This window comes from Sciurus carolinensis, chromosome 14 (assembly GCF_902686445.1).
Source record: "Sciurus carolinensis chromosome 14, mSciCar1.2, whole genome shotgun sequence".
Taxonomy (NCBI): Eukaryota; Metazoa; Chordata; class Mammalia; order Rodentia; family Sciuridae; genus Sciurus; species Sciurus carolinensis.
In genome coordinates, this window is record NC_062226.1 from 303,258 (window position 1) to 316,640 (window position 13,383).

The 13,383-nt window shown below is 45.3% G+C and overlaps 1 protein-coding gene across 1 annotated transcript in view; it reads right to left on the reverse strand.

Moving 5' to 3' along the window:
• Positions 1–13,383, reverse strand: part of Ehmt1 (euchromatic histone lysine methyltransferase 1) — a 149,375-nt gene that overhangs the window by 89,486 nt on the left and 46,506 nt on the right. Inside the window, 1 exon segment of the mRNA XM_047523824.1 lies at positions 1,557–1,623. Coding sequence (XP_047379780.1) covers positions 1,557–1,623 — 67 coding nt within the window.

Below are 13,383 nucleotides of genomic sequence, written 5' to 3' on the forward strand. Positions count from 1 at the left end.
ATACCCAGTACAACATCCTTCAACACAATACAGTCAGACAAACTGAGAAAATTAATCACCAACACAAAAGCCACAGCAATGTTGATCCAACTTCTTCAGTTGGCTGGGCAATGACACTAGATAGAAAATGAGGGGCTGGGGAGATAGCTCAGTCGGTAGAGTGCTTGCCTTGCAAGCACAAGGCCCTGGGTTCGATCCCCAGCACCCCGCCCAAAAAAAAGAAAGAAAAATGACTACCACACAGATGCCATGCAATTCTTAGGCAAAGAAAGCTGGAAAGACCTCAGACCTATTAAACCGAGCAGATTTCAGACAGTGAGGTACTAGCAGGGATGAAGAAAGACACACCTGGTAATAAAGGGGTAAATTCATTACAAAGATAGAATAGTCTTAAATGTGTATGTAGCTAAAATGGGCACAGTCCCAACTACCAAAACAAACAAAAGAAGAAACAGAAAATCTGAATAAAACTCTAAGAAGACAAAAATTCTATTAGAGATAAAAACTTCCAAAAAGGAAAGATTAAGACCAGATGGCTCCACTGGTAAATTCTACCAAACATTCAAAGAATAATTATCAACTTTTCACAAACGCCTCCAAAAATTAAAGAGAGAACTCTCTACAACGTACTGTGAGGCAACATTATTCTGATACACCACCAGAGAGACACCTCACCGGACAATATATTTTTTGTTTTGCGTGGAGATTGAACCCAGAGGCACTCTACCACTGAGCTACATCTCCAGCCCCTTTTATTTTCTATTTTGAGACAGGGTCTCCCTAAATTGCTGAGGCTGTTCTTGAACTTGGCATCTCCTGCCTCGGCCTCCCAAGTCACTGGGATTAGAGGTGTGTGCTACTGCCATCTTGTCAGACAAATATCTCTTATGATACAAACCCTAAAACCTCAGCAAAAGACTAGCAAACTGAATGGGGGGTGGAGGGTGGATGAGGGGATGGTGAGATGGGATTAAAAAAATATGAACAAATGGGATATATTCCAGGAATGCACGGTTGGTTTAATAGCTAAAAGAAACAATTAAAATCATGAACCAAGTATGAAGTAAATAGAATAAGGGGCAAACATCACATAAGCATGTCAACTCACAGAAAAATCAACACTCAATCCTGACGGAAACCCTTGGCACTGGCCTTTGGGGTGTGGCTTCCTTCACTTCACAAAACATGCCTAAGTTTCATCCGTGTTGTTGCATGAACCATGCTATGTGCTCAACATTCCACCATGCAGATGTGCCAGTCTGTCTTTCCAGTTTGTTACTGGTGAGGCCTGGATATGAATAAAGATGCTACAACATTCTTATGACCACTCACTTTTCATTTTCTAGGTGCAGTATTTCTGTTCTTCACACTATTTTTTCCTTCTCTAGAAGATGTTGTGTGTGTGTGTGTGTGTGTGTGTGTGTCTGTCTGTCTGTCTGTCTGTCTGTCATCCAGGAATGGGAGAGATTAGAAGGTACACTGAATCCCAGGACAGATAACAGGAAAAGTGCAGGCAGCAAAATCCTGTCTCCCATCCCAGGGAGCACAGCCCTTACCTTCTCTCAGCAGCTCAGTTTTCATGCAGCTATCCTGCTTAGTCTCACCCTTGGCCGGAACTGCCTGCTAAAAAAAACAACAGCCATCAACCTGAATGCATTAAAGGCAGACCACACAATACACCAGCACCACTTCTCCAAAATAAATCAATCACAAACTCACTACCAAACACCCACATGACTGGATAGCACAGTCGTCTGCAGGAAAAGGAATGGCCTTCAGAAGACAGCCCAAGGAAACAGCCACTTATTCTGTAGTTCTTAAGGCAGTCATTTAATAAGCATGTGTTCATTTATCACGTAATTAGAAATCTGAAATGCTTTGGTCCTGTTATAGTAATGCTACAATTTATTTCAAAATGCATTTTATTGCCAACAATAATTTATCTAAGTATTTCGAATGTCCAAGAATTTACAAAATATTCCAGAAATAGCTAAATGAAGAAAACATCAGGTCTGTAACCCAAACTACTCAGGAGGCTAAGGCAGGAGGACTAGAAGTTTGAGGCCAGCCTCAGCAACTTAACAAGACCCTGTCTCAAAATAAAAAGCAAAAAGGGTTGGGGGTATAGCTAGATGGCAGAGCACTCTTGGGCTCAATCCCAGGCACAACAAAAAGAAAAAGCCAGCAATAAGACACTGAAGTCACTGAACGTTGAGTTTAAGTGTCTCTTACGCCAAAGCATATGTGAATGACACAAGGCTTCCTGGGATCGTTTTACTTTTCCTAAAACAGAACTCTTGCCTTCAAGAAGTTCACTCTGCCCAGCGAAGTGAATATAAATACACACAGTGCTCCTAACCAGGTCTCTCAGGATGAGGCAATGGCAGCAGGGAGACAGCAAACACCTTGTCCACACTGGGGGCAGGGGCAGAGGATGAAGGCCATCCTATCTTGCACTTTGAGCTCCAGAAACTTTTGGGCTCTCAGACGCTAAAGGCCTAACTCCCAAAATACTTCTGACAACCTCCAGAATGTTTTTTCCAATAACACCAGAAAATTTTCCAGAATATTCCCACTGAACCTTGAGTCCACTGCTAATTCCACTTCATGCCACTTAAGCGTCCAAGAACTCAGCCTTGCCTCACCCTGTCACCCAAAACCCCTAACCCCCATGACATCCCTTCTTCCTCAATCCTGCCGAACGCCTGGCATCCTCAGTTTCCCAAAAGCTCCCACCAGTAGCTTTCTTGAGAGGAGCTGGTAACTTACTGATACCCCAGGAGGAGGCGAAGACAAGGTGCAATGCCAGGGTGTTCTCTCTCACCTTCCCTGGAGCTCCACAGGTGGCCCGATCCTGTTGGTAATGGCTGATTCTGCCCTCCCGCCTACAGGTGACAGCATCTGATGGATGTCTGCACTTGTCTCTTCTGTCACTTGGAGTGAAGGTCAACTATGACTGAGCACCTATCCCAGTCCAGGCAAACAGGTCTGGGTGCTCCACAAGCCCCACCTCCACTTGCACATCTGCTTTCCACAAGGCACAGACACTGGTGGAACTCTTAGGAACGAGCACGCACAATCAACATCCTCTGAACTGGGCAAAGAAAGACCAAGCTGCAAGCCCTCTGTGATCCCTGTAGGGGAGGGCAAAGAACATGGCAGTGCCAGGAATAAACAAAAAAGGCAAATGATGGATCTCAGCCAAGGATGAAAGCAGGAAGGACCAAAGCCTTCTGAAACTGAAATTCAAATGCTCTATGTGGCTGACCCCACATATCATCTAATGGGTGGGAACGAGGTTCTCATCACCCTTGAAAAAGGGCCAGTGGCCTGCAAAATGTTGAGAACTTCTGAGGTGGATGGACACCAAGCCAGGAAAGGTTTACGGATGAGACATGAGACCCAAACCCTAACAAGTTCCATCCCATCCCCAGTTCCTGTCACAGCTCACATGTTTTCCATGCCCTTACTCGCACAAGCAGAACCAAGTTGTAGGCAGAGACTTTAGACCCAGAATGTCTCCAGCTCAGGGTGAAGTCACAAAACCTTGACAGCAATAGGGCCTCTTAGTACTAAACGGCCTGCTCCTCTGTCCTTTGCAAGAAGAGCCTTAACTAACACCTGAATGAGGACGGGGATGTGGGCTTTAGCCTTGGAGAATAAGATAAGACTGTTAATGGGCCCCAATTAAGGGTTTTTGTTTATTTTTGTTTCCTATATGGGTTTCTCTACCTTCAAATTCGGCAAGGAGCTCAGTCCCAGACTCAGTCCTGTGGAAGTCACTACATGTGGCCCTGAAGGCCAGGAGCACAAAGTGGGGGCAGACCTGAATGGAGGTTACAGGAAAGTTCAGACTCAAGGACTAACCAACAGCAGTGGTACTTTTCCAATACCTGTTTAGCACAGATCTTGACCAATAGTGTTGATACTTTTCAAAAACCCGATTAGCACAAATATTTATCACTGCCCCTAACCAGTAGCCATATAAACTCCTAGAGTCATACACTTAAGTGCCAACCTGCTATCAGGTCCCCTCTTGCGTTGAGAGAATCCCCTCTCTTTTCCTCTTGCTTAAATAAAGCCTACTCCCTTCACTCGTCTTTTGTCTTCCATTGTTGTCCATGAATTTCATTCTTCACACTTGTGAGAAGAATCTGGAAAGAAATTGGTGGTGAGCTGCTGGGGTCTGCTGCGACACTAGAGGACACAGACTGCCATTAAAAGCTGCAGCAACATCACTGGACCACAGTGGAGAAGAATCCAGCTTTGCCAGCTACAACCCTCAGAGCTGATGCCTGCAGGCATCCCTGCTGGAATTAGCTGCTAACACTAAAATGGGCTTCTCAGCTGCACAAATCAGGAGCATAAAAAGACCCCAACCACCAGCAGAGCCAGAGAATCTAATTTTGTCTCAAACTCCAGTTTCACTGGCAACTCATGCAACGGAGCTCTGATCGCTGCAGGGATACCAAGTCCTTAGCAGCAAAAGACAGACCAACTACAGAAACTCAGTCTCTGTATTCATTTTCTCCAAGACCTGAGCTCCTGGAGAAAGAACCAATTCCAGGCTGGGGCAGTTCAAAGCACAAAGTAGTGCCCAAGAAAGTGCACAAAAGATGACAAGAGTGCCACAAGAAACAGCAATGCCTGAAGAGGTTCCCACTGGCCAAGTATGGACACTTTGAACCTCAAAATGGATGATCACAGTAATAGATTACAACCATTTAACATACTAATGGCAGCCTGAGTTCACACTAACAGTAAATAATAGAGGGCTGGGGTTATGGCTCAGTGGTAGAGCACTCGCCTAGCACGTGTGAGGTGCAGTCCTCAGCACCACATAAAATAAATAAATAAATAAATAAATAAATAAATAAATGTATCGTGCCCATCTACAACTAAAAAAAAATTTTTTTTTTTTTTTTTTTGGTGGTGCTGGGGATTGAACCCATGAACTTGTGCTTGCAAGGCAAGTACTTTACCACTGACCTATATCCCCAGCCCTACAACTGAAAAATTAAAATAAAAAAAAAAAAAAAGTATTGTGTCCATCTAATATATATATTAAAAAAAGTGAATAGGTAGTAAGTAAATGAACACAGAGCTCTTCTACTAGAATGCCAACTGTGGATGCAAACAGAATTTGGTACTTAAAAATCACTATTTTACAACTACCATCATATGGGTCAGGTTCAATACATAGATGGATTCTAAAACTATGAGGAGCAAGTTTAATAAGAAACAGGGTATTTACATAATTTCAATATATTTTTAGTTACAAAGGTAAAAAGAGCAACTGCAAAGGAGAAGCCCAGTGGGCATCACCTTAACCACAGGTCAACATGAACTATCGCAGCACAAAGAGACAGCACTCGTTTGACAGGCTGTCTGCACAACATCAGTTCTGCAGCTTCCTGAACAGTGCACAATCTCCAGACAATCACAAGGAAACACCAGAACACTCCAACTGAGGACCTTTTAAAAAAAACAGGAGGTCTGTACTTTCCAAAAATGCCTCTTTATGAAAGTCGAAGACTAAAGAACTGTCACTGAACAAAGAGACACAACAACTTGTACAGTGTGCTGTATGCAATTGTCACAAAAGAAATCACTGCAACTACCATACAGAGAGCAGAGAATTGGATCAATGCTAAATGTCCAGGTTTGTCATCGCATCGTGGTTACATGAGAAATGTCCTTGTGCACAAGTAAGGACAAAGTGATATGAAGTCTGAATTTGCTTTCAAATGGCTCCAAAAGAAAGTGTGTTGTGCATGTGTGCACATGTACCTATGTGCATGTATGTGTCTGTCTGTGCATGTGTGCACATGTGTGGGCTCATCCGGAGGATCTCAGGCAGTGTACCTAGGTGAACAGTCCACAAAGGTCACTGTACAAACCTCTCAACTTTTCTGCATATTTGAAGTTATTTTTCATAAAAGTTTTCTTAGGCAAAGGTAGGTAAGTCTGAGGACTGGAAACATGCAGTACAAAAGTGAGATCTAGACAGGGAGAAAGCACAAAATCAAGCCTGGACCTCAGGAGATGGGGCACTGTGCAGGAAATGGGGCAGGAGCAGACTGGCAGTCTGGAGCAAGGGGATTCTGAGAGGTATAGTCAAGGCCACTCTGGAAGTGGGGGCCTAGATCACATGCAAGTGTCTCTGCCTGCTGTGGGGTCTCCCATCATCACTTGGCTCCTGCACTCTGGTTTCCAGTTAAGAAATGAGAACTGTAGGAGCTGGGGAGATAGCTCAGTTCATAGAGTGCTTGCCTGTCAAGCACAAGGCACTAGATCCAATGCCCGGCACTGCAAAAAAAAAAAAGAAAAAAAAAAAAAAAAAGAAAGAAATGAGAACTGGAGCCCTTGTTCCAAGAGTCACTGTGTTTCCACATCTGGTGCAGTAAGTGCTGCCACAGAGGGCAGACCTACATCACGCTGAAAATGGGAAAGACATCTGTTACCTGCCAAGCCCACAGTGCTACCTGGAGATCTGCCTGGTGCCCAGCACTATGGCCAACAGGCTCCCAGCACTGGCGGCATAAACACAGTTCCCAGAGCACAGTGAAACACAGAGGCCCCATACCTATGTGTAGCCATCTCCTCACACTCGGGTGCAGAGTCTGGCTCAGGAAGAGGGAAAGTTCCCACCTTGTGCTTCAGGGGCCAGGAAGGAGGCACTGCACCCCATATTTCACAGAGGATAAAAGGATCCCAAAGAGCCACAAGGAGGAGAGAGGAGGGGAAAGACCCTACTGCTGTCCTCAGTAAAAGTGCTGGGGCAAGGCTGGACACAGGCCCCATACATTTAGGAAATCCCCCAGAGTCTCGTGTTATGGTTTGGATTTGAGGCATCCTCCCTGCCCCAAAAATAGCTCCTCTGTTAATGCAGGACCAATCAGAGGTGAAATAACTAGATTTTGAGAGCTGTGACCTTAATAGATGATTAATCCATTTGATGGATTAATAATTATAGCATTAATGTAATATTATAACGTGAATGCAACTAACTGGATGCTAACTGTAGGCAGGTGGCATATGACTGAAGGAAGCAGGTCACTGAGGGCATGTTTTGGGGGTTTACATTTTGTCCCTGGAGACTCACTCTCTCTGCTTCCCAGGTGCCATGATCTGAGTACTTTTCCTTTGCCACATCCTTCCACCTTGATGTTCTGCCTCATCTCGGGCCCAGAGCAATGGAGTCAGCTGACTATGAACTGCAAATTCTGGAATTCTGATCCTGAAATAAATTTTTCCTCCTATAAATTGTTTTTACCAGATATTTTGGTCACAGTGACAAAAAGCTGACTAATAATACTAGGAACACTTTCCTATAGCCCAGGAATCCCCCATAGTCCATGGATTCCCTTCTACGGCTGGGGATCCTCCTGATGGACTAGAGACCCCCTCTTATGGTCCTACAGCCCCAGCTGCCCTCCACAGTCCAGGAACACCCCTTCCATAGTATATGATATCCTCTCACAGCATTGGGGACCCCAGCCATGGCTCCTGGATCCTCCTATGGCCCTGGAACTCCATTTCTTTGGCCCAGGGACTCCACCTTACATAGCCCAGGGACATGCAGGACTAAGGGATACCCTTCCTCCGACCACAGGCCAACACCCTTCCACAGTTAGCCCCTTAACCGCACAGCAACAAGAGGTTGAGAAGTGACAGCTGAAGCAACAGGCCTGACTCTGGGCTTCTGGCTCTGTCCTCCTTTTCCTCAGCTTGAGCCACATCTGCTTGACAAGAGCCTCAAAGTCACACAGCTTTAACACTGGCAGTGGAAGTTCCTGGACTCCATTTCCATGCCAAGACCAGAGTCCACTATGTGGCACCCCAACACCTGTGCCCCCTCCTTAGAGAACCAGGCAAATGCCACTGGCAAAACACCCTTGATGCACCTCTTCTCCGTGAGCATCAGCCCTTGCATTTTCTAGGTGGCACATGTGGGAATACCTACCAGAACAACGGGTGAGAGAAGGGAGACACTGTGCCTAGGTGTGAACAAGGAATGCATGCCTTCCAGCTCTTCCCCAAACTCTGGCTCACTTCTCTCCACCTATAAACCTCCCTGTGGGAGTTTCTCCTTTCAGCTATCCGTGTCCCCAAACTCAAGAACACCCAGTCATTCTACTGCAGGTCTGGGGAGTTGCAGTCCAAACAGGAAACCTCGGTCAGTGGTGCTTGCCCTGGCTGACCCAACTAAACACGAAGCTGTCCTTGTGAAGAACAATGACACTGTTCTGGAGGCTGGAGCGGGCCTTTACCCCCACAAAGTGACAGTGGTCATGGGCAAGAAGAAAATTTCCATGAGGTCAAAGGTCAAGTCTTTTGTGAAAGTTTGTTAGCTACCAGCACCTCATGCCCACAACAAGTCACCCACAAATGTGTCTTCAGAGACCCTGTTCTAAAATGCAAAGCCCAAGGGAGGCCAGGGTCAAGTTCAGAGATAGGTATAAGATGAACAAAGACAAGGGTTCTTTCAGAAGCTTCAGTTGTAGGCACGTTTTTCTTTCAGTCATTAAAAATAAAAACAATCCTATATCTCTGTGCACAACCATCCTGGGAAAGAGAGGACAAGCAGCAGGCAAGAGGGCTGGGTGGCAGACTAGGAGGGACAGGAGCTGAGGGAAAGTATGAACATTAAATCTGCTTTGTTGAGACTAGCACTAAAAAAAGACAAAACAGGAGTAGATTGTGTCCAACTTCCAAACCCAGGTTTGAAAAATGTATTCCCACCCAGCGCCTGAGATTTCCAGGGATTCTGGAACTTCTTCCAATCAAAGAGCCCTGTTTTTTTGTTTGTTTGTTTGTTTTTGTTTTAAAGTATTCTCCCCCACTCACCCTTTGGTACCAGGGACTGAACCCAGGGGTACTTAAGCCACATCCCCAGTCCTTTTTTTATTTTAAGACAGGGCCTTACTAAATTGCTGAGGCTGGCTTTGAACTGCCTCAGCCTCGCAAGCCACTGGGATTACAGGCATGCACCACCGTGCCCAGCTCAAAGAGCTTTTTAAGCACAAAATTCTAAATAAGATAGAGAGAGTAAAAGTAAAGAGTACAGAAAGGGTACCAAGTAGCAACAAAGAACACTTCTGAAAACCACAGGAATAGAGGTCAGAACAGACGGCCAAAGGTGTACCCGAGATCATGCCTCTTTTAAGACCGATATTTGTAGTGCCAAAACTTCTTAAATATAGTTTAAAAAAAAAAAAAAAATAGGGCACAAGTTGGGTGCAGTGGCATATACCTATAATCCCAGCTATTTGGAAAGATGAGGCAGGAGAACACAAGTTCAAGGTCAGCCCAGGCAACTTAGAGACACACTGCCTCAAAATTTAAAATATGAGTAAAAAGGGGTAGGGATATAGTTCAGAGGTAGAGCACCCTTAGGTTCAATACCCAGTACAAAAATAAACAAACCTACTAAGCACTATCTTAAATTCTCATATTCCTTAAACAAAATTAAACCACTGGAAATTAAACCACTCAGTATCTGCAATTATAAGCCAAGGCTCTGAAGCCCCTCCTGAAAGACCCTCACTAGGAAACAGGGTCCCAGTCCCTCCCTCTGAGCCCTGGGCTAGATGAGTACTTCCTGCTGTGAGCAGGCCCAGAGGCTGTCAGGTCACATCTGTATATAGACACACAGCAATCTGCCACTCTCAGTGGTAAAAATAGAAGAGGACTGGGGTGTCAGAGTGACCACAGGCTCCTTCACAGCCTATCCAGACCCTCAGTCGACTTCATGGCCTACATAAAGACCCGTTTACAACAGCATGTAAACGAGGTTGAAATGCCACTTGCATGCACGCACACACACAAAATTCAGCCAGTCCACAATCAGATGGGTCACAAATGATAGAAATACAGCAAACCCTTGGGAAAGAAGAGCAGAATAGTGGAGCTGCTTCTGCATCCTGACATACCAGAGCCGAGGTCTACCGTCCTCCTAGAAACCATGTTCTATTCTTGGTCCATTTTAACATTCTAAGGCACTGAGGTGGCTAGAGAAAAAAGAAGGATATTTTCAGTTCATGAAACCTTTTCCTTCAATGCAAATTGGTATGTTTAGATATACGTGGAAACCTAAGGAGAAAATTTCTCCAGAAAATAAAGCAGAAACTGCACCAGGCTAGATCAGTGGGATTAAGTGCACCTGGCTCCCAAGATAGGCATACCATGAGCTGTCACAAGACACAGACAAGGTGTGAAAGAGATCCCAAGATAGGCGAAAGATCCACGTGCAAAGACCACCTTCATTAGGTGAGTGCTGCTGTGTGTGTGCCCATCCCAGTGACCTCACAAAGTCTTTCTGGACACACAGGACGGATGCTACCACATAGGGATGTGTATTTACAAAACCTAGATTTTCTTAATGATTAAAATTAAAAACCCACCAGTCCTTTATTTATGTCCCTGCCTCTAAACATAATTATAAAATAAACATGCAATAATCACTTAGAACTTCACACCATCTCTAGATTAAACAAGAGGCAACTGATAAGTGACATTTCGACTGAATGAATTCCTTCTCACAGTTGAAAGGACAGCATTGTTTTACAACTTACAAGTACCATCTCTCCTCTGCCATGTAACATGAAAGGACTGTGCACCGAACATAATTTGCCATAATACAGTTAAGCTAAATTTCATGGCTATTGAGTTTAGAACTTTTTAAAACAAACTTTTCGATTATACACACAGTAAAAGGAACTAGGGTCAGAATTTTGCAAAAAACCAACTTTCCAGGGACGATTACCATGCATTCCTGGTAATGCACTGCTCCAGTGGAGCCGCCTCGTCAGTACCTGAACAGCCAGTTCACCTGACAGATGAGGCACCTTCCCAAAAGGTGGAAGACCAAAAGCACACCTGCAGGTGGTGCTGCCCACACCCAGCCTCCCAGGAGCTTGGCCCATCTACTACTACCAAACTGCTGATTTTCTTTCTTCTTCTTTTTTTTAAATCAACAATGGTGGAAGCCAAGGGTGGTGGCCAAACCTATAATTCCAGCAGCTCGGGAGGTTAAGGCAGGAGGATCAAAGACTTCAAAGCCAGATTCAGCAACTTAGCAAAGCCCTAAGGAACTCAGGAAGACCCTGTCTCTAAATAAAATATAAAGAGGGCTAGGGATGTAGCTCAGTGATTAAGTGCCCCTGGGTTCAATCTACAGTTCCCAAAAAAAAAAAAAGTCTGATGGAGGAAAAGCACAGAAGCTTGAACAATGACCATTATGAGACTCCTAAAACTCAAAGACAGGGCTGGGGAGATAGCTGTCAGTAGAGTGCTTGCCTTGCAAGCACAAGGCCCTGGGTTCGATCCCCAGCACCGCAAAAAAAAAAAAAAAAAAAAAAAACTCAAAGACAAAGCTGAGGCAGGAGCCTTGGCAACTTAGTGGGACCCTGTCTCAAAATACAAAACAAAGAGGACTGGGGATGTAGCTCAGTGGTAAAGCACCCCTGGATTTAGTCCCTAATTTTTTAAAAATGTATTTTGGAGAGTCTGTGTTAGAAGTATTCAAATACAAGCATATGAAATTATTCAAATAACTTTGCAAATTTAAAATTTAAAGACAAAAAAGAACTAATGGAAGTGCATCAATTCTAAACTGAAAGGGACACTGAAGAAAACTGCTCCTGGCTGCCTAAGCCCAGGCCCTGCCTGGCCCAAAAAAGGGCTGGGGGTGAGCCAGGCTTTAGGCAGGTGGGAACAACCCTGCCAGCTACATCTGGGACCCAGGATGGTGCTGCCCCAGCCGCCCTCTGTATGCACAGCTGCTGCCTGGTGTTGCTGTGCCCCATCTCTCGCCAGTGTTCATGCTCCTTTAAAGTTCCCTGTTGCCTTGGAGAAGTTCCTAAAGAGGCAAGTCAGATCCATGCATTTACTGAAGACAGCACACTGCAGTATTTGGTAATCTACCCCGGCACAGCCACAGGAGGCAAAGACTGAGATTGTACACTATCTACAATTAACACATCTAGACATCACCTCAAAAGTGGTCATTTTGCTTCTTTCCCTAGTGGCAGCCTGAAGTTTCCACAGTGCCTTTGTACCAGACAAGACCAACTGAGTTTATGTTTTGCCAGAAAACTAATAATATTAATAATAATAAGCCTTCTCAGCACCCATTAAGCAATCTGTTTCCATAGTGCCTTCAATGCTACCAGGAGGTTAAAGGGAAGCAGGAGAAAGGACCCACCACCAGCCCAGATGGCTCAGCAGCATCCAACTGCTCTCAGAGTAGGCTGTGTACTCTGCAAGCAGGAGTCATGTGAAGACACAGGGTCTCATCCTGGAGCTCTGGTTGCTCTCAGCACCACCAGAGGCAGCTGCAAGTGGCTCTACCAAGCAGATGCCTTTAAGAGGCACTCATCTTGTTGCTGACTCACCAAGCACAACATTCATGACCCAGAGAACTTCTCACCTCTGCCATGAGGGTTGATCACAAAAAGCATCCTTACATCTGAGGCCACAAGGAAACCCTTCAAGTTACCAGAAACTTTAAAACTGCTTCCAGTCTCCACAACACTCTGCCTAGGCAACAGGCCGGTCCTGGAGTGGTGGGAACACAGACAGGCTGGTCCAGTCCAAAGGTCAGGCGGGAGCTGTCTTGAGGCAGGCACAGGCCCCAAGTGCCTGCTATGTAATCCCCAGATCATCCGTAAAAATACAACTGGGACAGAGTGCAGCGGTCACACCTGTGACCCCAGTGACTTGGGAGGCTGAGACAGGAGGATAGCAAGTTCAAGACACACCTGAGCAACTTAGCAAGACCATGTCTCAAAATGAAGGGGTGTGGCTCAGTGGCAGAGCTTTTGCCTAGCCCTGGCAACTTTTCCCCAGTACTGCAGAAAAATAAACCAAAAAACATGATACATGGGTTGAAAATCCTGCTGTTTTCATGGAGTCAACTTAAAGGTCTGCTCTGAGGTCTGGTATCACTGGCTCAGACTTTCTAGAAAGCAGCAAGACTCACAGACAAACCTGAAGGCCACAGGCTGTGCTCTCTCTTCTGGACCTGGGACCTGGCAGGCTGGGCCCTCACTTCCTAGAAGTCACATCATCTCATAGATAACCTTCTGTCTCCCCAGAGAGAGTCTCCCCAATTCTCCTCCACACCCACGCTAGGCCAAAGAACTCAGGGCTCTTGTGCATGCACAGAAAGCTAACTCTAACTGCTCCACACATCTCATGTTTAAGAGTCAGTCCAGGAGGGCTTGAAGCCAGGTTCCTCACGAGAACAGCAGAACTACAAAGGTACACAGAACAAAGAGAAGGTGTGAATGACTCTCATGTGGGATGCAGGAAAGGACAAAGAAGAAAACATTTTTGCATATAACGGACACCCTTCCCACTCTGGTCTCAAAGTATTTC